Raw genomic sequence first — 24,658 nt, forward strand, 5'->3', positions numbered from 1 at the left:
CAAAAAACATTGCGTAATATGAGTAAATGAATAAAACATTGTAGACATGAGTGTATATCAAGTTAATAAGGTAAATATGGATCAAAACTTTTTCAAAAGCTCGGTTTAAATGATGTGTGGTGAATAGCCAAACAAATTCAGCATTTTGAGAAAATTTCTCATTAGCCATAATTTCATAAACGTTCTAATTATTGAGACTTAGTTAATGGTATGATTCTGTCTTCAACTGGCAGAAACAGGCTTTCGCAAATTTAATACGTGCCCTTCAGACGTATTCATTTGCGTACGCAATCATGACTTCCAAGCTTAGTTGAATCGTAGTGTGGGTGGTGCATTGACTCCGCCCCCGTATGTTACGCTTTTAGGTAGAAAGAACATTCACATTTGCACATGTGAAAGACACAACTTTCCACAGGGCTTGTTTTTTGCGAGTGTCCTGCATGTGGTACGTCATGATCCCCCCAAAAAACACACAGCAAACCCCCTGCTAGCTGAGCATTTTCAACAGCCATGGCGTGTCACATTAACGCACCAAGCATTTTTATGAGCATTATAATTATTGAAGCGAGTAAGTTCACTTGATATGAAAATTAGTTTATTTGTTCACATTAATGTGTTAGAAAAATAAGCATACAACAACATTATTACAAAAACGATAGCATACTGTATACTGTACATCAATTTGCCTGCTATAAGTCTGACTAGTGTTAAATAGTACAGAAAATGATTCCGATTTTCTTATTTCTTTTAGTGTTTTAAAGGTAAATGCCCGTTGTTAGTCCTTTTAGACTGGTGGTGGCTCTTGCTTACCTTTTTAGCAGCCACAGTCAAGTCCCGTTTGTGCTTGAATTGAATAAGGGGACATTGTTAGAGGTGTATTTAAAAAAAGAAAGTGTTTATAACGCATCAATGTGATCTGTCACATCTTTTAAAGAGACTTAAGACAATACATGGTTAAGACAGTTGCTCCAAATATTTTTAGGGGTTAATTAAACAAGCGAGATGAAGGACTGTAGGTTTATTTGACACTGGACACTGCTTGCTAGAGGACAGCAGACAATAGACAGGGTTGATTTAACGATGCTGGGATCTGACATGAGAGTGGGTACGGTTTAGTGAGAACCTCGTCACTGGTGTTAATCACATAAGGAAGGTTTAGTTTGATGTTAAATGGCTCGGGTGGATGTTTTATGTTGAAGGTCAGCATGTGTGGAGGTCCTGAGCGGATGTTCTGAGTGCTCTGATGGAGGTAGTGGGTTTGGCAGAAATGCTTTGGGTGGGTTACTGCAGGGAGAACGGAGGTGTTAGGTACCATCGCACCAACGCCGTCCTTACCTTTGAAGATGCCAAAGCCAGTTTGCGCTTGGAAGAATCGGATGATGATGTTAGAAGGCAAAGAGTATGGTAAACGTAAAATGAAAGCAGAAATCAAAAAGAAAGACTCTTAGTTTAAAGAGAGGTGTTGGAGTTAGGAGTGTGTGTGTGTGTGTGTGTGTGTGTGTGTGTTCAGAGATTTACCTGTGAAGGTGTGCTAGTCAGCTCCATCTTCTCCTGAGATTTCTCCTTTGCTAACCGTGCAGCTTCCTTAAACTCTGCAAATTTTTCCGCAAACTTGGAAAAAAAAACAGAGATGTGAAGTGAAAACCCAAGTTCAACACCCAGGTAAAAAAATTCTTCTTACTGACTTTCTCAAAACAAAAGTTTTAATTTGTTGTGAATATTTATCAGCTGTTTATCAGCATCAGCTGAAGAGCGATCTGACTTTCAGTAGAAAGATTTTCTTAGCTTTTTATTAATTAGCGTGCACAGATGGCAGGTGATCTTTTCAGCATCAGAAACACACAGTTTTGTGGAAACACTGACAAAACCAAGCAAAATAACGCACATGATTAAGCTGTCACATAACACTCCTGCTTACTACACGCAGTCACCTTGCAGTTAAACGTCGAGAGAGAATAAAGACGCTGAGTGACTCTGCATGTGCTGCATGATCATGTGTTGTGTTCGACTTAACCTGCAAGTGGGAAGTCAGGATCTGGAATTACATTATTTTTGGAGAAAAAAACACAGACACATCCATATAAGTGGCTGTTTTAGCAACAGGCTAGCCAGCTAGCATTAACGACTGTGAATTAATGATGTATTTACTTTTTCAAAACTGTAGGTCAGTGTTATAGATTCAAAGTGTCTCTGTTGATTGATCTAAAATATATACTATATACTCTTTTAACTATATACTCTTTTATTATATACTCTTTTAAAGTAAAGAAGTGATATTTTATTTAATGTTGATGGTGTGAGAGGCCATGTTGACATGTTCAGGGGACCTTCCCGACTTTCCGAGTAGGAATTCCAAATTGAAAGGGCATTTTCTTTGTTTTTTTCCCCAGATGGAGATTAGAAATTCAAAGTTACCAGCTTTAGTTGAACGCCGCAGTATACTCGTTTGTTTCTCTTAATCTGTATTAATGCACTTGGCTAGAAAACTAGCTCACTATACGTTATTAGGTTATATTAGAAACCACTTTTTAGCCTAGTCGGTTCATGGAGCTCCGACTTTCCGACTTCCGACTAGGAAAAAAACAAATAAAACAACCCCTCAATTAGGAATTCCTACTCGGTAACTCGGGGTGGTCTCAACATCTCTGAGTTCAGCAAGTGACGTTAAAAAACATGGCTGCTCACAGCATGAACAGTAAACAAAGTAGCACTTGAGTTATACTGTATATACAAGTATTGGCTTTAGATTAATAAACACTCAGACGTAATCGCTTGTTAAATCTATGACACTGACTATATAGATCACTGTTTTGAGGAGGAAATATACATCAGTCATCACAGTTAGCTGGCTAGCTTGTTGCTAATAAAAGATGAACAAAGAGAAGTCCATGTTGGATTTTTTATTTATTTATTTTTTGTCTCACTTTGCTCAGGTGGCTCTCGGATGAGAAGCCGAGGCCGTAGACGGTGTTGGCCCTGCTGTCCGCCCACTGGCCGAATTTCTGCGAGGTCTTAGTGAACGTCATGTTGGGGGTGATGGTGCTGTTGATGATGGCCTGAGAAGAACAAAGAGCAGAAGCACAAATTAATAAAACAACACATATTCAACCGCATAAAAAACATCACAGTCAGCTTTAATTCTTCTGATAATTTTATTTGTCACAAACATACTCCTGTGTAAGATGGTTGTTAGAGAATCTACTACAGCATGAGCAGCTAATTGAAAACAGTCTCTTGAGATGATAATTGTATTTATCATGAAATACACGGCTGCAGTGTTTAATTGAGTCTGTGTATGTGTGTGTGTGTGTGTGAGAGAAAGAGAGAGAGACAGCTGAAAATTGCACAAAGGCATAAATTACATTTTAACACATAAGTTGCCTGGGGAAACGGCTCTCTGATGACTGTGTGTGTGTGTGTGTGTGTGTGTGTGTGTTGCTCAAAGGCTGTGCTTGCATCCCAATTGATTAGATAACAGGAAGCAGTCATCAATAAGGTGAGAACGTCTATGGAACTATTGACTCTACTGTGTGTGTGTGTGTGTATGAGAGAAAGTGTGTGTGTGTGTGTGTGTGTGTGGAGTAGGTTTTGTATAATAAGCTGCTGTTGCTGCCCATTTTTGGCATTGCACACACACCCACACACCCACACACACACACAAACACTCTAGCTCTTATATAGACTTTTAGGGAGGTTGGATTTTCTGTAAGAGCCTGTTTACCCACCCAAGACAAGGTGATGTTGTGAATGCTTTTGTGTGTGTGTGTGTGTGTGTGTGCGCGCGTGTGTGCACGTGTCTGTTACGCAACCATGCTTTCCAAAATATCTTCTCCTCTTATCCCAGCCTAGAGTCCAAAATAACTTCCATGCCACCCCCATAGAACTCTCTAGTGTGTGTGTGTGTGTGTGTGTGTGTGTGTGTGTGTGTGTGTGTGTGTGTGTGCGTGCATATATGAGTGAGGCAGAATGGAACAGAGCTTCATCTAATGCTGCTTGTCCCACCGGACAGTGTGGTACCGTATAGTAAAAAATTCATGATCCCACATTTTGTTATTTTTCCATTGCCGTGGAACTGTACCGTAACTAAGTACCTGTACCGTAACTAAGTACCTCTACCGTAACTAAGTACCCATACTGAATTTGGTTCCACTTCTTGGCCAGGAATAAGCAGTACCAAACAGGGACATGTGAGTGGAGATCACCGATTAGCCAAACACAATCATGACTTGAGTCAAACATCTGCGATTCTGCAAAAACATTAAAGCTACGTTCCAAATCACGCACTACAGTATGACGTAGTACGTCAAAATAATACAGCACAATCAACTGCTTTATCGCACCACCCCACTGTTGTTTATTTTCCTATAACTGCATGCCCTCAGGTGATTTATCTCTTATGTTTTGTATTAATTGCAGTACATGCATAGTTATAATATCAAATGAATGACCAATTAAAGCTGTTATTCCTTGATTCCGAACATATCGGCTTTGTGTTTGTATGCGAGGCCCTGACCTTAGATCCGTCCAGGCTGATGATGCGATAGACGTTGCGAGTGCTGTCGTAGAAGTAGGACACGGTGACGGCGTGCTTGCTGGTGGGGACCCAGTTCTTTTTGGTGTTGGGGTCGATCTGGAAGACGTGGGCTCTGGTGCTGAAGATGGGCTGCTCTCTGATGAGGCAGAGAAAAAAAAAAAAGCGTGGTTATTAAAGAACGTAATCAGGAGATTAAATGGATCAGGGCAGTGTTCTGCATGGCAGAAAAAGATAGTAGAAAGTAAAAATATTGTATATAGGCAATATAGGCAAAGTCGACTAATATTTCTTTTTATTTATTAGCCAGTTTCTTGATAGTTTTTACTCATTTTTACTCATTTCAAGCTTAAAATTTTCTTGGCATGTCTTAGAAAGAGTAAACATGTCTACAAGATTCAAGAGGTCTTTGCTTGCTATCTTTTTTTTTTTTTTTTGCAGTGTGTATGTGAATGGCAGCTGTGTTGCTCTGCAGGAAGCAGAAACAGTGGGTTCGTCATCACACTCTGTGCCAATATGGCAGTCTGAACTGACCAATGAAATGATCTGACCAGAAAGTACCATGTGACACAACATGCAGTGAGATGACGTGAACAAGATCTCCACTAGCGCTGTGTATATGCAGACTCAAACACTTTCCACTTCTGAGGCTTGAAAAATCATCAGTGTCTGCTTAAGAACTGAGTAAAAAAATAAATAAATAAATAAAATGGCAGTTTAAAACAAGTGCATCATTTTCCTCCACCTGTGTGTGTGTGTGTGTGTGTGTGTGGTTTCATTTATTCAGGATTAGTGAGCCAGTCATAGTCTTCCTGGGGTATAAAGCTAAATCCTGTTTGGATGTATGTAATACATAAAACACTTAGGAGTGTGCTGTTAAAGGTAAATCAATAACAGCAATCAGTGACAGCATGTTGTGATCAGACGGCATTACTGCAACCAGCCTGAGGTTCATTTCATCTAATTTTATACCACAGCAATTTGCCAGCGATGATTTTTTTTTAAGTTTTCGGTTAGGAGGTATTTATTTATTTATGGAAGGAGTCTCCAGTGTCAGCACTTTGTAACAGTCAGAGGTAAAGCTGCAACTTTCTGTTTTCTGCTTTCAGATGGAGGGCTTTGAGGTTTCTTGGTAACCTGACAAGCTGCGTTTTTATCTTATAAACTTCATGAAAAACAAAACCACATTCCACAACATTACACGGAACAATATACAGATAAAAGTATGACATGTTTCTGAAATTAACTTCAATAAAGTAATGAAAACTATTGTGTGAAAGTTCAACCAACAGAGGGCATGGACTCGTGAAACAGAATACTGTGTGTGTGTGTGTGTGTGTGTGTGAGGATTGTTCTATCACAGGTGTAAACACAGTTAGGGTCTTGGCTTATTTTAAAAGGGCGTAATTCAGGCTCCACACAAACACACACACACACACACACACACACACGCTCATGGCTCATTAGGCCCATCACTCTTTCTGCACTATGCAATAAAACACTGAATCAAAGCAGGTAATGGAAATAAAATGAATATTGTCACTAATAATTGAAGTGATTTATGACACTCGTTACAATACTGCAAACAGAACAGTGACGAACAGTAAAAATAAAACTAAGCATTTTCGCACACACACAGCCACACACACACAAGTCATGGAAGTGTTTTACAGTTTGGAATGAAATGCATGACTCTCTCTCTCTCTCTCTCTCTCTCTCTCTCTGTGTGTGTGTGTGAAAATGCTTAGTTTTATTTTTACTGTTCGTCGCTGTTCTGTTTGCATTGTTGTAATGAGTGTGTGTGAGAGAGAGAGAGAGAGAGAGAGAGAGAGAGAGAGAGCGAATGAGAAAGGTCACAGTCTGTAGGTGGGATCTGTCAGATAGAGCAGAGTTTGTATTAAAAATCAGCACACAAGCGGATACTGTATGTTAATTTCCAACATTCAGTGTTAGTTTTAACACTACAGAGCCTATCCTTACACACACATAAACACACACACACACACATAGAGTGTGTGTGTGAAAGAGAGAGCGAGAGAGAGATAGAAAGCAGCAGAGCTTGTTCATTTACAAATTTGCATTTTTGTTAAATTTGGTTAAATTTGCATTTTAGTTTAATTAAAATATAGTAAATTATAGTAAAATCTATAATCACGCACATCCATTTTTTTCCCAAATAAGACACCTTAAACACACACCACGTTGTAATCACGACCTCCTAAATCGAACATGTATTTCCGAGGACTAGAATTCGTACCGACCGCTTTGTTGTTCTACTCATCTGAATTTAATCTAATTACTGTCGCATGCTATACTATAGTTGGTTTATGTTAATATAGAAATAGGAAGACAACTGCTATAATTAAATATAGAATTTAAGTAGGTTTGCACATAAAAGTCAATAAAAAATAAAAGGAAAAGAAAAATGCAGGACACTTGTGTTCAATAACAATGTCCAGACTAGGGCTGGGCGATATGACGAAATAATATAAATAATATCGATATCATGAAACATTATATTTCACCATACACTTTTCTGACATATCATGATATCTTTTTATAATTTTATTTTAAATTTAAAACTAACAATAACTCCTGAAGCAGATTTGATGAAACTGTAAAATGTTAAAAGTTGGATTTTTTCAATGCATCACTACTCTTTTGCTGGCAGATTTGAAAGAAACCTATATATTGTGAAACATTTCGTGCATCGTAGAAATGTCTTGAAATATTGTGATGGGATTTTTTTTTTCATATCGCTCAGCTCTAGTGCGGACTTTTCTGTAATTTGAAATGCAAAGATGACTTCTGGTTGTTTATTGGTTTGAATTTAACGTAAATATAAGTTAAGTAAATTGAGAATTGCTCATAATTTTTAAAAAAAATAGTCCCCACAATTATTTAATTGTTTTAACCTAGTAAGAGACCTTCACAACTATGCAACCAGAGGAAGTATAATAAATATTATACCTTTTAGATTCTATAATTTCTTGGGTAAAATGCTTTTCATATAAAGCAGCTGTTATGTGGAATAAACGTCCTGTTCCTCTTAAACAATTACAAGTGGAGAGTAGCTTTATGTATGAATTGAAGAAATGATTGCTAAATAACTTGTATTTTTAATGCAATTTCTTCTTCACTGTTCTTGTCTGCTTGACTACTACCACCTGTTATTGGATATCTTTTAGAGGACCACAGTGGAAATAAGCCTTTGGGCTTTATTGTGTTTTTATCCTCAACAACTCTAAATGCTTGTAAGCTCTGTATTAATGCAGTCTTATGTGTGTTTTAGACAATTTTCAAATAAATCTATTTATCTACAGCCATTTTCAGCAGAACTGATTGATGAAATGGAAATACAGACACGCACTAAACAATAAAACATTTTTTAAAGGTCTCTTGGTGTAACAGCTCAGTGAATTACCAAATTATCATTACCAATAACTCCATTCCAGATGATTAAACTAATTACTGCATAATTAATGAATACACACCATGCGCTAGTTAAGAGGTTTGTGCTTTAGAAAAGAGACACCAGCCTAACACACTAAATATTCTCAGTGCCAAAGGGAAACTTCTAGCAGCTCATCTTTCTCATACACACACTGACCTGCTTTACAATGTGGACCTCATAAGGCCACGATGTAGAAGCATTTGCTTTGTGTGTTTATGATTGATTGGGCCTCTATGCAAATCCGTTCCATCCAACGTGTTTCCGCTTCAGAGACAAACGCTTTGTCTGATGTGCTGTAATGGAAACGTTGTGCCAGAGAAGGTTTTGTTGTTTGGATGGAAGCGACGCTACTGTTATTCAAATGCAGTGTAGCGGAGAGATGAGTCAGTCACTGTTACAGCCTCTGACTCTGTGGCCTTTAAGTTCATTTAGACTTTGCATGTGTTATTTCTATTTCTCTCTTCCTGACTCAATCACTCTCTTTAGCCCAGAATTTCTAATTATCAGGATCGAGATCCTGCAAAAGACTGCATACTCTTAAAACAAAATTAACCAGCAAATTTACTTTAGCGTTCAGTTTAAAGATTTGCACCTTCCTTTCTTGATTGTGACGTACTGTATATATGCAAGGAATAAAACTTTACGCGTTGTAGGAAAATAATCAGTGACAGGGTTTTTATTCATCTCATACTACAGCAATTTTTCAACAAAACAATTTTCATACTTTTTGTCCATTTATAGTTACATTTAACAACAGCCTCTCCTGAAGACAAAAAAACACAGACACTCCTCTGTCCTGAAGACTTTCTCATATAATAAAACATACTGTTATAAAGCGCTGACACTGGAGACTCCTTCCAGAAATGTGTAAGTTGCTACTGTAGAAATGACAATGTATTAGAATGAAGGCATTAATTTAAACTCATGATTTGCATTGCAGCTGGCACTATTGTCCGAGCTGCTGTTAAAGAAATGAATCACGTTCTGTCCATTCTTTCAGAAGGAAGAATTCAACAGAATTTATCTATAATGTTAACTAAATAACTTATGGCAAAGAAGCTCAAACCTAAATTCCAAACACACAGATATAATTTTACAGCACAATTACAACACAGATAGAGCTTCATTATTGGACCAAAAGCAAAAACCATAGACGTTCTGACCGCAATTTCAACATGCAAAGCAAAACGGCCGCTTCCTACTTCCTGCAGTTACAAGACAGAAAGTCAGACTGGAGTTACGCCTCGTTGTCCAACAAGCCAATTCTGTCCGTTTCTCTATCAGTGTGTGTGTGAAAATGTCTCTGTTGGGTGTTTCATTGTTCTGCTCTGTGTCTACTTCCACATCTCTGTGTCCCTGCCATTTCCCTCTAGGGGCACTTAAGGGAATGAAGATAACATCATGGCTTGAAAGGAGGGCAAGGAAGAAGACACAGCAGACAAAGAGAGAGTGACAGTTACAAAACGTGGTACCCAAAGAACATTTATTGAGCAAGAAGCTTCTGTTTTCTTTCCGCTGCTGTCCTTAAGATGTTTAATTTGTCCAGCCTCAGCAAGATAGAAAATAATGGAAACAGAACCTTTAATATACCCATTCTGCTCTGATTTGGCCAAAATGTTCGGGGACTTTCATCCAGAATATAGAAGGAAAGAGAGGAAGCAGTATTAGTAGAGAGATGTAATTGGCTGACTCAGACCTCATTAAGAAACTGCAAGGCTGTTTTCCAGGACAGAGTTACTGTGCTTAGGGACGTCTCTCTCACTTCTCCTGATCTCTCAAGGGGACTAGTCCTCTCTCCGTCCTCGTTAATTAAGTTAGCAAAATGGAGATTTGCAAGCTCTTATTTAATACCAGGAATCCATTCATCATATAGTGGCCTGCTGCTTCCTTTCCCGCTAAACAAACCTGGCTGTTATGTTATAACAGTGACTCAGATAATATCTACGTCCCAGTCAGCAGTCCCTCACCAGTCAGTAAGATCCAAGTTTGGTATTCAGTGCACTATGACATGCAATAAGTATCAGGAAATACACATTTGCCAGCTTTCTGGTGTTTCTGATGCTCATATTGGCCCGTGGCCCTGGAACAGATCCCTGTTTAGCATAAGCGTCGGTGCACCACTGGGTAAACAGAGCACTGGATTGCCAGCTGGTAAGCCACAATAAATTTTCCATTTAGCATTAGTCCAAGTAAAATAATCAGTAACAGTTTAGTCACGGTGATAACACAACCTTAAATTTTGTCTAACAAACAAAGAAACATGGGCAGATCCACAACTATTACAGATAAAGCACAAACCATAGCATTCACAAACCCAAGAACATGGGAACAATTCAAATACATTTCAACACGGACCTGCATAATTTCATGTTTTTCCTTCTCCAGCACCCTGGAGTCTGGTGTGTTTAAAGCAAGAAAAACTGGAGAAACAAGGCCTGGAAACCTGAAAACCCCTGTTTTGGAAATCTTATACAGAATACCATTCAGCAACTGATCTTGGATTTCCAGTTTTAAAGACAAACAGGTTTTCTGTTTAGGAAAAGCTCTACATTCATGTTCTACACAAATAAGCAATAGGCAAAGCAAATCACACGCTCCAACAAACTCAGCAAGAAAACAAGACTGATAAAAATAGTCATCAATCCTGCTGAATTGACTTTTTTTTCCTGAGACATGACATTACAATGACATTAGCCTGTTAAGCCGGCTTCACGCTGTATGATTTTTGGTGTGATTTTGCTGTAAAACAAAAACCTCACATCGTAAAAGAATTGTGAGATGAGGTTAGTGGTCTTAGGATGCATAATGTGATGTGTTCATCAGCAGCTGATTATATGCCACTGCGACCAAAGAGAGCTGACGACAAAGTTCTGGAAGTGTCCGAAGTTTTTTTATTAAAATCTCAGAGTGAGCGCTGCTACGATGTTTGTCTTAAAGCTGACAACAGACGGATGGCATAGCATTATGTAAAAGTCACGGAACAGCTAGAAAATATGGTAGCGGTGATGGTGAAATATAAACCTTACATGCTAAGGATCAGAAAAATATCTTTATTACCTGTGATTTTCTTTAATCACAGGTCTATCGTCAGAGGATCTTCACTGTATAATCTGACATGGAGAACACACGTTACCGCACAGACTGTTATAGAATTCGGCCAAGATTTTATTAATCATTTCATAAATTGTGACAAGATATAATCTAAAAATACTGCTAAAATCGCTCATTCTAAACCTGACTTTACTAGGAGAGCAATCGTAGAGCAACTCTGAGTTAACAGAAGACTCAAACAATTCTCTGTCTATTGCATCTGTACTGTATTTGTGATAAGATGAACAAGAACTTCAACACATCTGTTAAACAAAAACCCATTTAACTCCCTTATAATGCTAAGTCTAAGGACAGTTGTAGAACTCTGTCAGTAAGGGTTTAAAATATGAACATAAAACACAAATTTAAAACTACAATCGTTACACACTTAAAATAAAGGGTTCAGGATGAGACGCACGTTAGAGAAAGTCTTAACAAAGCTGTTCTAATACAGTTTTATCCAAATGTCCAGCAAAAAGTCATTCCAGTTACTTAAACTGCATCAGGTTTTGTGGTTTCCTGCATCAGTCCAAACTGAGACACATCGCTGTTTACGTGTCTACACCGATGACCCCAAATTTGTCCTTCTGAAAAAGTTTCTGAACAGATAAACAGATTTAGAGCTTAATTTAAGAATACATTTGATTTCACAGACATATTTATATAAATACTTATTGACATCATTGAATTCAACAAATGCCCTTAGTCCCTCAGTTGAATTTCAAGTAAAGGGGATTTCCGTTCTTTTGTCAGTGCTGAGAAATATCAAACTTCACGTCTGTAGTAATCGCACATCTATTAAAGATGTAGTGGATTGCGTAAAACACGGAGTTATTCTTTTAAATGTCTTGCACGGAACTGCAGCAACTCTAACAGTACAAAAAAACAGACTCACATGGTCAGAGAGAGACATGGGTGTCTCAGCAATGCTGTTTAACAGCTAATACAAATATATAGAATAAAAAATCCTGCCCTGTTAATGTATCTTTAACAACAAAGTGACTCAAAGCAGATTTATACTCCCGAGTTACTTATTGTCCAGGAAATACTGTACGCATGGAGAAAAAACAAAGAATGCCTTGACCCACAATATCGTCTGCCACATTACTGATCCTCTCATGATCCATAACGGTGTAAGCAGCTGTCTCGTGGGAGTCATTAGGGAGTCAGTAGATTGCACTACATGGTCAAATAACAGCCAAGGTATATGTGGCCATTTTAGAGGATCAGGAATGAACTATGGTGCAAGCACTGTATCCTCATGATCATATATTCTAACACTAAATTGCTTGATCATAAGTTCAAAATTATTCATCAAAACCATTCAACTGCCTTCCCAACCACCATATCTGAAGATTAATAGCCTGAACACTCTGAACATGTCATTTTAAATCATTACAATACTCTATGCTGAATAATGAATTACTATGGCCGAGAACCTACACATGGCTTACGAACATCCCTCAATAAACATTCCAAGATCTATATACTGTATATACTAAAATTAAGCGGTAACCACTGAAACATCACATTTTGAAATCCAGGGGGACTTTAACTCGATTTTATGAAAAGCTCTTAAGCACATAGCATAATTCCCAACTTCATCCAGAAGTTTCCTCTTCACAGATGATCTAATATCCCTAAAGACTTGTACACCAACATTCAAGAATGGACTAAAAACTGTCCTGAAGGCAAAAATGGACTCTATGCATTATTAAGTACATGATAATGTATTTTTGATAATGAATTCTTTCATTTTATCTACATTCCCACACACATTTCTCTCTCCCTCTCTCTCCCTCCCTCCCTCTCTCTCCCTCTCTCTCTCTCTCGCACACACACACACACACACACACACACACACACACAAACACGCTGCTGTCTAACAGCCTGTAAGCAAACAGCAAGTAAAACAAGAGCTCTTGATTACCATGATTGGCAAAAAGCAGCTCTGTGTGTGTGTGTGCAAGAGTGTGTAAAGGCTCACAACGCTCTCACTGGCCCACGTCATTGTGTGCCTGGGGCACGTGCGAGTGCGAGTGTGTGTGTGTGTGTGTGTGTGAAAATACTGAATATAGTTAGTAATCTGTCACACAATAGGCAGCATGCAGGACACACACCAAGCGATTAAAGGTCTGGGTCACTTTGCAAAACAAATTGGCACCTTATCATATCAGCAGTTCTTTCTGTCTGTCTCTCTCTCTCTCTCTCCCTCTTTCTCTCTCACGGCTGCACTGCCCACTAATCATCTCTTTATTTGCATGTTCTTGCTCAAACGTCCTTTCTCTCACATATAGGAGAGGTAGTTCTGTTAAAAATGAATTTCACATAATTTTCCTCTTAGCCCAAATGTAGTCGATCAGCAAAGACAGTTCCACTTGGTGTCTGAATTTTTCTTCTTTAGTTTTGCTGTGGAGCTCTGAGGCTAAAGTAGCTAACAAATAATGGAAGCTTATAGTCATCAATTTAGCACAGTGTGGGTAAATTGCTGAGCATTAAACCACTTTGGGACATGCGGCTGTAGGAAAATAATCAACGACAAGGTGGTATTATGTGGCCTGACAAGAATCAGAGTTACTGGTACCACCTTGAATTTGATTATTGTCCAATAACAGCAGAGAATTGTAATTATTTTCCAGTATTATTAAAGAATGACATATATTTTAATGTTGTGGAATGTCCATGAAACATGTTAGCTCCTCATGCCATGCACATCACCAGACTGTCAGTATACTTCTGAGCAACAGAGAGTACATAGCTCACTCTGTGTCTCTCTCCTTCACACACACACACACACACACACACAATGTGAGGTGTTAAATACCAGACACAGGCTGAGGGTGAAGGTGAGAGAGTGCCCATCTGCTCATAGTGCAAACCAAATTCCACAAAATCCCTCTACAACTCTACATTCACTGTGATCCCTGAGCTACAGCCTAAACACTGCTACACACTGCTATACACTGCTGTACACTGTTATATACTGCTACACACTGCTACACACTGTTATACACTGTTATATACTGCTACACAATGATATACACTGCTGCACACTGTTATACTCTGCTACACACCGCTATACACCGTTATACACTGCTACACAGAGATATACACTGCTACACACTGTTATACTCTGCTACACATTACTATATACACTGTGTGTGTATGTATGTGTGTGTCTTGTTAGACATTAACTACACACAATGATAGATGATGCATGTCATCAGAGCAGATACAATGGGATACAAATATTTGCACACCCTTCGAAATAACCCCAATAAGATGTTTAATGCAAGGCGTAATAAATGGCTCTGCTCACTGAAATTTCAGATTTTATGTAAATTAAATATACTTAAATATATGAACATTCAGAATCTGCAAATAATTTAGATACAAAGAGCCACAGTGGTTTAGAGGCAACATGAAAGAAGTCTCTAAGAGTTGCATAACTGGGTTATATAATTCATTAACAGCCCCAACATGCACACACCTGAAACTACACGTAAAAGATATTTCTTTATAGGAGCAGGAGGGAGGACTTACATCAGGAGCTTGTTTGCTTTAACCAAGCTGTAAATCGGTCGGTGTACCAGCGTGCACCGTTACACCTCACCAAACGGCTGCGTGTCTGGTTTTTATTCATCCAAAAACACACACTTTACACCCTTCTACATTCCCGTCAGTCCGCACTTAAAGTGGAACTTAGTCCAACGCTGGTCCTTTTCATTGGTGTTTCCACGAAAGCGGCACGTAATTACCCAATTTTGTTCTTTGTGCTCACTAGGTTAGGAATAAAACACAGTTTTTTTCTAAAACTGTTTGTTATAGGAAAGTATTCACCAATAAGATGGTGTGATGAAGCGGAGTTACTCTTACTAACTATCTTACTCTTACTAACTAAGTTGTTTATTTTCTTATAGCATGTCCTGAAGTGTTTTATTCCCCTTATACTTCAGCAATATGCCAGCTATTACTTTTTTCCATTTTTATTAGAAGTCATACTTTTTTATCTGTTTATAGTTACATTTAATGCTGTGGATCGTCTGCGAAATAAATTACCTCCAACAGCAAACGAGATGGCTCGTAAGTTTTCTTTTTATTTACTTTTTCTTTGTTGTTTTAACAGTACTTTATATTCTGACTGTGAAATAAAATGCAGAGAGAAACTGCGAATATAGGCATCAAATATTTGTCCATTTCAAATTTGGGTTTTGGGAAGTTTGGGGTTTTTGTCAGAAACCTTGACTGACGAAGTTAGCTAACTAGCTAGCAATAACCTCCTCCTGTGGCAACTTGAGGTTTAGCTGCTAGCACTAAAAGCAAGTACTTTTACAGGAATGGTTTCTGTTCTCTTGTCCTTGAAGGTTAGTTTTTAAAGGTAAACTGGCAAGAAATCTTTTTTTTTTTTTTGACTAAAAACATACTTTCAAGGACAAGAGAACAGGAACCATTCCTTTAAAAGTATTTGCTTTTGGTGCTAGCAGCTAAACCTCATGTTACCACAGGAGGAGACCCTGGTTAGCTAAGTTAGCTAGCTAGCTAGCTATAACATCCTTTGGTAACTTGAGCTTTAGTTGCTAGCACTACAAGCAAGCAATATTGTCTATATTCTTGTCCATGACAGTTGTTTTTTTACAAGGTAACTTGGCAAAGACAACACTCTTTCTTAATTTAGCAGATACTTAATATGGGCATCTGGCAATTTAGTGGATGTCTAAGTTTGAACATTTCCTTGATTTAGCAGATGCTCACACTTTAGCGGCCTATGACGCTGAACAGGTAGCACCTTCACTTTTTTTTAGAATGGAGCATGTGATTGTGTGCGAGTGTCGTTTTATTCCTCATTTACTTTCGCAAAGTGTGACTGCTGTTTTTGTCCTACCACAGCTGATAAAAATATCAACCGAAGTCTCCTGCACATTTCTACATGCACAAACATCCTTGTGCTCTTACTGATATTAGACAATGCCACCCTACTTTTCTGCTTTAACCACTGCTTTTTCTTCATCGTTTACTGGTCCAATCTGTGTTCTGCATCCAGTGTGGCGTAATTTTAGTCATTATATAAAGCTCAGCAGTGTTGGCTCTCGATGCCATGCTGTGACCCAGCACTGAAAAGGGACATATGTCAGATACAGACACTATTTTTGGACTGGCCAAGTGCCCTGAGGCTCTGCTGGACTTCTGTGTGGGTCAAACAAATGCCTTTTCACTAGCTTGATCTTTATTTATTTGTTGATGGTCTAGCAAAGTGAACAGACTCCATTACATACAGGATTCTGACTGACAAGACCTTTAAAATTAGTTAACAACTGATTCTAAGTACAGAAGTCTTAAGAAGCCATGCATTATTTTCTCATTGAGAAAATAATGAGATAATGAGAAAATAATGAGATATTCTCATTATCTTAACAACTTGTTTTTCTTGTGGGCTCAGGAGGCCTCCATAATGGTTTTCTCAAGATTACGCAGGCAGCTGGAGCTCTATGGTGTGCCACATAGACATATATAGCTACAAGGGTAGCTACAGGCTATAAAATCACCCACTATGCACCAAGGGCTGTATTTAGAGTCGACGACTGAAGTTCAAAAGTTATGTCAATATTTATGTGGGAAAAGTTCTCAATATTCAGAGTCGGGTTTTGCAGTTGTTCACACTTCATAGATCACGCCTCTAAGGTTGCTAGGTTTTTCTTGAGTAGAAGCGTTTTTTTCCTGTTAAATGTAATATATATCCTGCACAACTTCTGAATAGATAAATTCCTAAATTTTAAATTTATATCCTGAATTTATTGTAAAGCTGCTTTGTGACAATGTCCATTGTTAAAAGCGCTATACAAATAAAATTGAATTGAATTGAAGAGCACCCAAGTCTGAAGTTACATACCGGTGAAATTATACTGTTGTGTTATGTTATACCAAAAAAATTGTAGCATGAAAAAAAAAATTCCTGGAGTGACCTTTTTACATAGTTTTTTTTTAATGAACAAGTAAAGCATGTGAAATTCTTAAAAAACTATTACATTGTTTTCATAGAGTACTGAGAGCAAATACTTAGTCCTCTTATTGAATCCCTTTTAAACAACATTTTAGCATTTTTCTAAAGAAATATATGAATATTTGCAGTGCTGCTTAGTCTTCCATATCATTTAAATGAAACTGTAAATAGATCCAGTGATATTTCTGAAGCAAGTGATACTGGATTATATGGATATCATATTACTCAAGCTTTAATACAAGTGCTATAAATGTAACCCACATAATGGCTCTTTTGCTCGACCTCACAACCACTCCACGCACACACACACACACACACACACGAGAGATACATGTATACGTGCCATCCCTTAAATGTGCAGTTTTCATCCCATCTATTTTCCTTAAAGCACCAGATTCTGTCTGAGGGAAATGCATGAGTAAGATAATAGTACGGCTGTATTTATTCATGTGTATGCAAAGACACGAGTCAGCGCTGCAAGCCAAGCGAGGCAGAAACACTGCCATGTCTTTTTTTTTTTTTTAAAGCTATTTCGTTTATATCTGACTGCATCTGAGCTGGCGCTGCTTTAAGCACCTCTCCGGTCGTACAAGTCCCTGCGAATGTGAAACAAACTGCCACTGTCTATGACCTTTTCCTTAATGCAGCCAGTTTGCTTCACATTATCAGCTTATGCACCGTGTCCATGTGCAGTATTCTCTGCAGTAGCTATTCGGGTGTAATGCATCACTCTTTCCCAGGCACATAGCAAAAAGCGTCACACCAAACTTGTTAACCTTTTTAGAATCAGGTCTTAAAATGAATTCAAATGTAATTATGATAAGTAAACTAATATTTCTTTCATTACACATTCAACATCATGTATTAACACAAGCAAGTAGCAGCGATGTACAGCAAAAATCAACTGAATAAACACAGACAGCATTCATATAGTCCAGCTGGGCAAATATGAGCCCTGTAACACTTAAATCAACAGTGTAGATATTATTTAAACTGGGTAAATGTTAATTAAACCCCATCTGCGTTTATTCAACACTTCAAATCTTGGGCTTTGCGATTTCTTCGTAACATGAAAAGCTTCGATTTTTCTGTCTTATTAACTTCAAAAGAGGAAAAAAAGAGAGGCTGTGAGGTTATAGCTGCTATAGCATAAGAGATAACATGAACTAACTTGTCTTTAGTCGTTCCATAACATTAAATGTATCAATATACGGATAAAAAAACAGTATGTTGTTTGTTAATTAACAAAAATTGAAATCCTTGGCAAAATACTGTGAGGGGTAAAACTCTTCAGGTTGTGTTGTTACAGGAAAACAATCATCTATGTGGTGGGAACAGTAACTCCACTTCATCACACAGACTCTGTCTTTGATTATTTTCCTATAACGGCAACATCGGATTCCTTTCTTTATTCTGAAATTGGTTTTTACACCTATAAGTGTGTAGAATACACTACTGGCCCTTCACGGTAATTATCTGACAAAGGACCTTCCGCTTCCTTTCAGTGGTGCATCTTCAGTAAGCGCTTTATCCCAGTCAGGGTCGAGGCAGATCCGGAGCCTATCCTGTAAACACTGGGTGTGAGCCAGAAATACACCCTGAATGGGACGCCAGTTCATCACACACACATTCACACACTCATTCATACCTAGGGGCAATTTAACGTAGCCAGTCCACCTATTGGCCTGATTTGGGAGGTGGGAAGAAACCAGAGAGCCTGGAGGAAGCCCATGGGGACACGAGGAGGACATGGAAGCTCCGCGCAGACAGTAGCCCGTGCTCAGGATTGAACCTGGGACCCTGAAGCTGTCAGGCGTACCACCACTGAACAGTTACATACACTCACATACCATCTGGAATAGTGTTTAAAGGTGCATTAGGTCTCTGACGGTTAGGTGGGTTTGACATTTGAATGATTCCCGCCTATGTTAACAAAGCTCCGCCCCCAGAATCTACAGTGGCCGATAGAGTAGAGTGTCTATAAAATGATGGACAGAAGCTGCATCCATACAAAAACAAGCATTCAGGACTGGAAGTCAGTTTTCCAAACGAGTTTTCTCAGTGACTTAATACGCGTTTGCTAAGGCCACGGCTTAATCCATTGTTGTTGTTTTTTTGTTTTTTTTTTCATGTTCTAGATATCTTTCAGGTTATTTGTACAAGTATTTTAAAAATTGACTATTGCATCTTTAAGCAATTTGAGGCATAAAATAATTAGGCAAGAGTGACGCATGAGTGCGGTTTTACTGAATATCGTCACGGTTGTGATTCGGCCGCAGACACGAGCCCACAAGCGCTGTAGCTAAACACAGCCGTGCCGCTAGTCAGTATGAGTGTGATGATTGTGAGTGTGATAGTCCTTTTATACAACCATTTATAAATAAGAAATTAATATCAAGTGACTGACATTTTAGACATAAATAATTTGTTTATTTTTGCGGAAGTATATCTCGAAGAAGCCACACTCACTGATAGCCCGTCGGCTAGCTGGCTAGCTAGATCACAATGATTTGTACATTCCCGTTAAAGGAGCATCAAGTTAAAATGGCTTCCCTTTTTCCTTTTCATCTTCGCTTGATGAGCGTTCATATTTGAAGTCAGAAGTTCTTTTTCTTATTCTTGAAAAATAATGTAATGTTTGCCAAGTGGGGTGATGATGTCGCTGACTCTACTGTAGTAACCGTTTCAGTGGGATTGTTGCTAGAAGTGGAATTTTACACAGACACGAGGAGTGATACAAACAGTGAAACATCCCGATGCGGTTATACTAAATATCAGCACTCTTGGAACGCCGCTCGTCCAATCAAATGAGTGGAACGTAACTAACTGTTGTATAATCAGGTATAATGTACTGAAAACTAAAACGCTATAAGCCACACCCCCTAATGCACAGCTTTGTTTGTACATACTAAGGCTGTACCATATCATATCGTCCCTGATGTACAATTCCTCCCCATGAGAAGAATTTGTCATCCCGCGATATTGACGATATAGTTGATGACGTGTTTACGCGCCGCAACGTCGGCATCTCACACGTAGAACGCGAACCAGCATGGCGGTAGGCAGAGTTCCAACCCCAGACGAGGAAGAAGAATTAACCCCCCAAAAAAGGAGCTTCCTCCGTTATATGGAAGTGGTTCGGACACAGAAGATCAGATGTGAATCAGACGGCTTTCAAGACTGTATCCTGAAGTGTCTTGTGACCAAAAAGATAGCGCTGAATGTTATTATCGTTGTATCGTCATTTATATCGTTACGGCAAAAAGATACCATGAAATATCGTGATATAGTTTTTAGTCTGTATCGCCCATCCCTATACATACAGATTCTGACCGGATATAACGTAGCATCCGGGTACTTTTAGTTGATAAATGGCACACATTGCTCATTCTGCAGTGCTGTTTGGAGGATGTGGTTTGGGACGCACCCGCAAAACCGCTCAGATTGAACACTTAAACCTCTTCTCACCTGGTTTTAAAGACTCACAGGCCCTGGCAGGAGTGGTGGAGGTGCAGGAGAACTCTACAAGAAGACTGAGGAAAAAGAAAAACACAGCTGGATCCAGTACGTACCCCATTTTGACAGACTGAGAGCTGGAAGCAGCTGGGTGGTGTAGTCTGTCGGCTGTCCGTTGCTGTGTCTTTCACTCCGACATGCCACGCAAAGCACCGCAAACTCCAAGTGGCTTTTTTTTTAATCTTCACCGCTAATCCTTACAGACGTGTGAGGGCATGATGGCGAGAGAAAGCAAGCTCTCTTTCGCAATGTGCATGCTCATATGCACACAGCCAGCACACAATCTCTCTATATAGATCTCTCTCTATATATACATATATATATATATATCTCAGCGAGAAAAAAACCCTTAATTATATTAATAATAATTAAAAAAAAATCTCCTCCAGCACTACAATCAGATTAAGAAGGCCAGACAGCAGCGCGTGCGACGGTGCCTTCACTCCTCTTTATCTCCAAACGCCAGTGAGAACATGAGCAGTGTTCACATCTACTCTCTTACTGCATGCAGTCCATCCTGGCCAAGGAAAACAAATATACCTTAGATGCTCATTCATCCATTTACACTATTTTCGAGGTGCCCTGTGTTCGCCCCGTTGCCTGGTTACAGCTCTGGAAAAAAATCCCCAAGCAGCGCATATTAGTGATTCACTTGACTGAGTCGATTCTTTCGAAGTGAATTGAACCACAGGGACTCGAATTCATTCATTTGATTCATTTGATTCACTGATTCAAAGCGGCGTGCAGAAAAACTATGATTATGATAATATAGTTTATTATATAGTAAATATAATATAGTTATATATACATATATAAATATTATATAGTTATTCTTACAATAAAGATAAATGCTGTAGTTCATAAACATTTGGCACCCAAGTACAAAATAATATAAAATACAAAATAAAGTGCTAAGATTGTTTTATTAAGAAAAAAAAAACAAAAAAAAATTTTTATTTATTAAGCACATTAGACAAATATGTCCACTTTTAGAAAAAAAGGTTCTTTAAAGGTGCAATAGTGTTTTTTTTCCCCCTACTAATAATACAGATAAGCTGAAAAAAGATGCAGAATGTGATTTTAAAAAAACGATGGTTTTAGCCATGAACTCAGGAGAAAAGTTTCAGAGAAACCCCTTTGGAAAACGGTTACGGTCCGGAAAGCATGTTTGTGTTTACATGTCTCTCCTGTCAGTCATTTCCTGTCAAGACACTCCCTCACACTCCTTCACTCTGCACTCTGCTAATACTGATTATTACGAAGAAAAAAGGACAGCGACTGCACCTGTGACCATTCTCCTAATTCTCATTGTCATATAGTGCACTTGAAAGTGGTTTCCACCTACGTAACCTGATAGAGACCTAATCTTGACAAATGTTGAGAAATCTTACCTAATGCACCTTTAAGGCTTCTTTGGTAAAGGCAGGTTTTATATAGAACCATGACAATTCATATATCCATTTGTGTCTATTTATATCTATATCTGTATTCAGATTTAAATCAGAAGTGGGCGTGGCCTAAACCCTAACAAAAAAAATGTATGTAATCATACATGGGGTTGAGATTTGAATTGATGCATCAAATTAAAAAGCAACAACTGAAATGAATCAAGGCAACAATCATAAATCGATTATTATGTATTATATAATAATTCTTCTCTTCCCCAGATTTTGAACAAATTTGGTAACATATTGATCGGAGGCTGCTAAATCATATCATAATGTATCGTATTGTATCATATCATATCATATATATCGTATTGGATTGTAACATGTCGTATCGAATCGTATCATATCGTATTGTATTGCGACATGTCGCATTGTGTCAAATCGTATCATATCATATCGTATTGCAACATCTCGTATTGTATCGAATTGTATTATATTGTATTGGATTGTAACATTGTATTGTATTGCATGGTATCATATTGTATTGTATTGTATCGTATCGTAGCAGTTTCAGTGTTATTGTCAAATATCAAATCGTTGCCTTAAGAATTGAAATTGTATCATATCATATGGAAGTTTACACCCCTAAACCCTACACTATGCCCCTGGAAACACTGGGGGAAATTTCAGATGTAGAATTGTCAGCTCTCTCAGCACATTCTGTGAATTCTGGCTCCAGTTCCTCAATCTCAGCTACATCACACAGGTTCGTAATTAGTCTTACCTAGAGATGTTTGCAGTTTTTTTTAAACTCTTGCTCATGCACATATTATTTTTGTTTTTACATGCTTGATATATTTTCTAACAAATTAGTTGGCTCTATTTGAAAATTTTTATAAACAAACTAGTAGCATAATTTAAACCCCTACGACTCCGACCAGGCACTTACTGAAGATGCTGTAAATGCATCATGCAGTGCCTCACGTACATGTTAATGAATGTGGTCTTTATTTGTTTTGCGAGCTTCATATCTGACCGCTTGCTCGCTCCCGTATGAAAGTAAAAACCTCCTGCACACTCAGCGTTTTTGTTGTGTCCCAACATGGTGTCTAGTTTCATCCACCAAATGTCATATAAATCTTTCTGGGAAGCTTTCTTTCTAAAAAAAAATTTAAAAAAATTAAAAGAAAGAGTAATAATTAGGAGACTAATAATGTGTCTCCTATTTGTATCTGTATCTGTAGGCGTTTAGAACACATTGTCTGTTCATTCCCAATAATGTTGCAAAATGAATCGATTCCCTAATCGGCTCATTTCAAAGAGTCGTTCAAATGGGGGAAAATACAGTTGGGAATCAGTGAGCATCACAACGCATCCTTGCTGGTGGAGTGAACACACACACAGTTGACTGATTCCCACAAAATAGTCGAAATCAGACCAATCGACCATGTATTCCTCACTTCCTGTAAAGGAAAGACGTTTGGACTTTGTCCTTTATGAGAGAGAGTTTGTGAGTGTCTTCATCCCATTCATCACCTCCTCATCCCAGTGTCAGGGTTGCCAGATTGGACTCTAATATCATCATATGGGTTGCCAGATTTAAATGACTCTTTCCAGAACTATTGCCTAATCAACCCCTACTGGGAATAGGAAATTGCTCTATTATAAATAAACAGCAGGAATTTTTTTTCTTCTTTTTAAAGAGTGTTAAAGAAAAACATATCTATATGAGCAAGGACATTTCCGGGTGTAATGTTTGTAAGAACTTATTAAAACGTCATGAACCATCCTCCACCCTCTACGTCACTCCCAGCTCTAAATTCTGACGCAATGAAATGGAAATTAATTTATTTCATCACTTCCTGTTTTGTGCCCATGTGACACTTTATACTCCAGACTACTGTGTGTTGTGAATTCTCACCAGATCATGTCAAGAAAAAGTTCTAATAGTTACAACAAAATGGATTTGATGCCACTGATATTTTTTGAGCTGATTTTGACAGATTTCAAGCATAATTTATAATCGCTATCATTTATTATTTCTGATGATCCTGGGAGCTTCAAATATTAATGAGCTGGGTAGTACAACCACATACATATTATAATTATAATTACTAATAAACCCATAATGTATAATGAATTAGATCTCAGTATCTCTCACAGAAACACACCAGTTTATTTTCCTTTACTCTGATATCACATGTTTTCATATTTACTGTTTTTAATTTTCTTTTATTTATTGCAGTATTCTAGATTTAGATGAAGTTAATGAAGAGGTCACATATAAACCTCATTGCTTACTGGAATCATTTGTGTTAATTGTGATCTGATTGGAAGTCAAATAATTGCTCAATTCTGGTTGAAACCTAAGGTAATGCTCTAGATGCACAACTAATGAAGGCCATCTTGTGGACTTTAACTGAATTGCATCAACAATTAAATCACACAGGATGTTCATTTGCTTACACATTCATTCATTCATTCATCCATCCATCCATAACTTCATTCTCTTCTTGCAATATTGTTAAATCCCCAGGCATCTTTCCATTATTTTATAACTTACAATTTCACCATGACAACACCAACATATAATTTAGAAACTTTTACCTTCCATATTCACAAAAAGTTACACACCCAGAAACTCCACCCAGTAAAGACCTACAGTAAAATTCTACAGCACC

General features: G+C 38.1%; 1 protein-coding gene across 6 annotated transcripts in view; it reads right to left on the reverse strand.

Annotated features, from left to right (window-relative positions):
• The window catches only part of LOC113535648 (homer protein homolog 1), a 31,981-nt gene extending 10,732 nt beyond the window's left edge, over window positions 1–21,249 (reverse strand). Inside the window, exons 1-6 of one of the 6 annotated variants that reach the window (XM_026929109.3) lie at window positions 20,646–21,249; window positions 4,514–4,670; window positions 2,925–3,056; window positions 1,519–1,611; window positions 1,336–1,362; window positions 811–843 (exon numbers count right to left, since the gene is read on the reverse strand). In XM_026929109.3, the coding sequence (XP_026784910.3) occupies window positions 811–843; window positions 1,336–1,362; window positions 1,519–1,611; window positions 2,925–3,056; window positions 4,514–4,670; window positions 20,646–20,650 (447 nt within the window). In that variant the 5' untranslated portion in view covers window positions 20,651–21,249. The remainder of the gene's footprint in view (window positions 1–810; window positions 844–1,335; window positions 1,363–1,518; window positions 1,612–2,924; window positions 3,057–4,513; window positions 4,671–20,645) is intronic. The other 5 variants (XM_026929108.3, XM_053240053.1, XM_026929111.3 and 2 more) reach the window with 5 other exon arrangements.
• Between the last annotated feature and the right edge of the window lie 3,409 nt (window positions 21,250–24,658).

This window comes from Pangasianodon hypophthalmus, chromosome 15 (genome assembly GCF_027358585.1).
Source record: "Pangasianodon hypophthalmus isolate fPanHyp1 chromosome 15, fPanHyp1.pri, whole genome shotgun sequence".
In the NCBI taxonomy this organism is placed as follows: Eukaryota; Metazoa; Chordata; class Actinopteri; order Siluriformes; family Pangasiidae; genus Pangasianodon; species Pangasianodon hypophthalmus.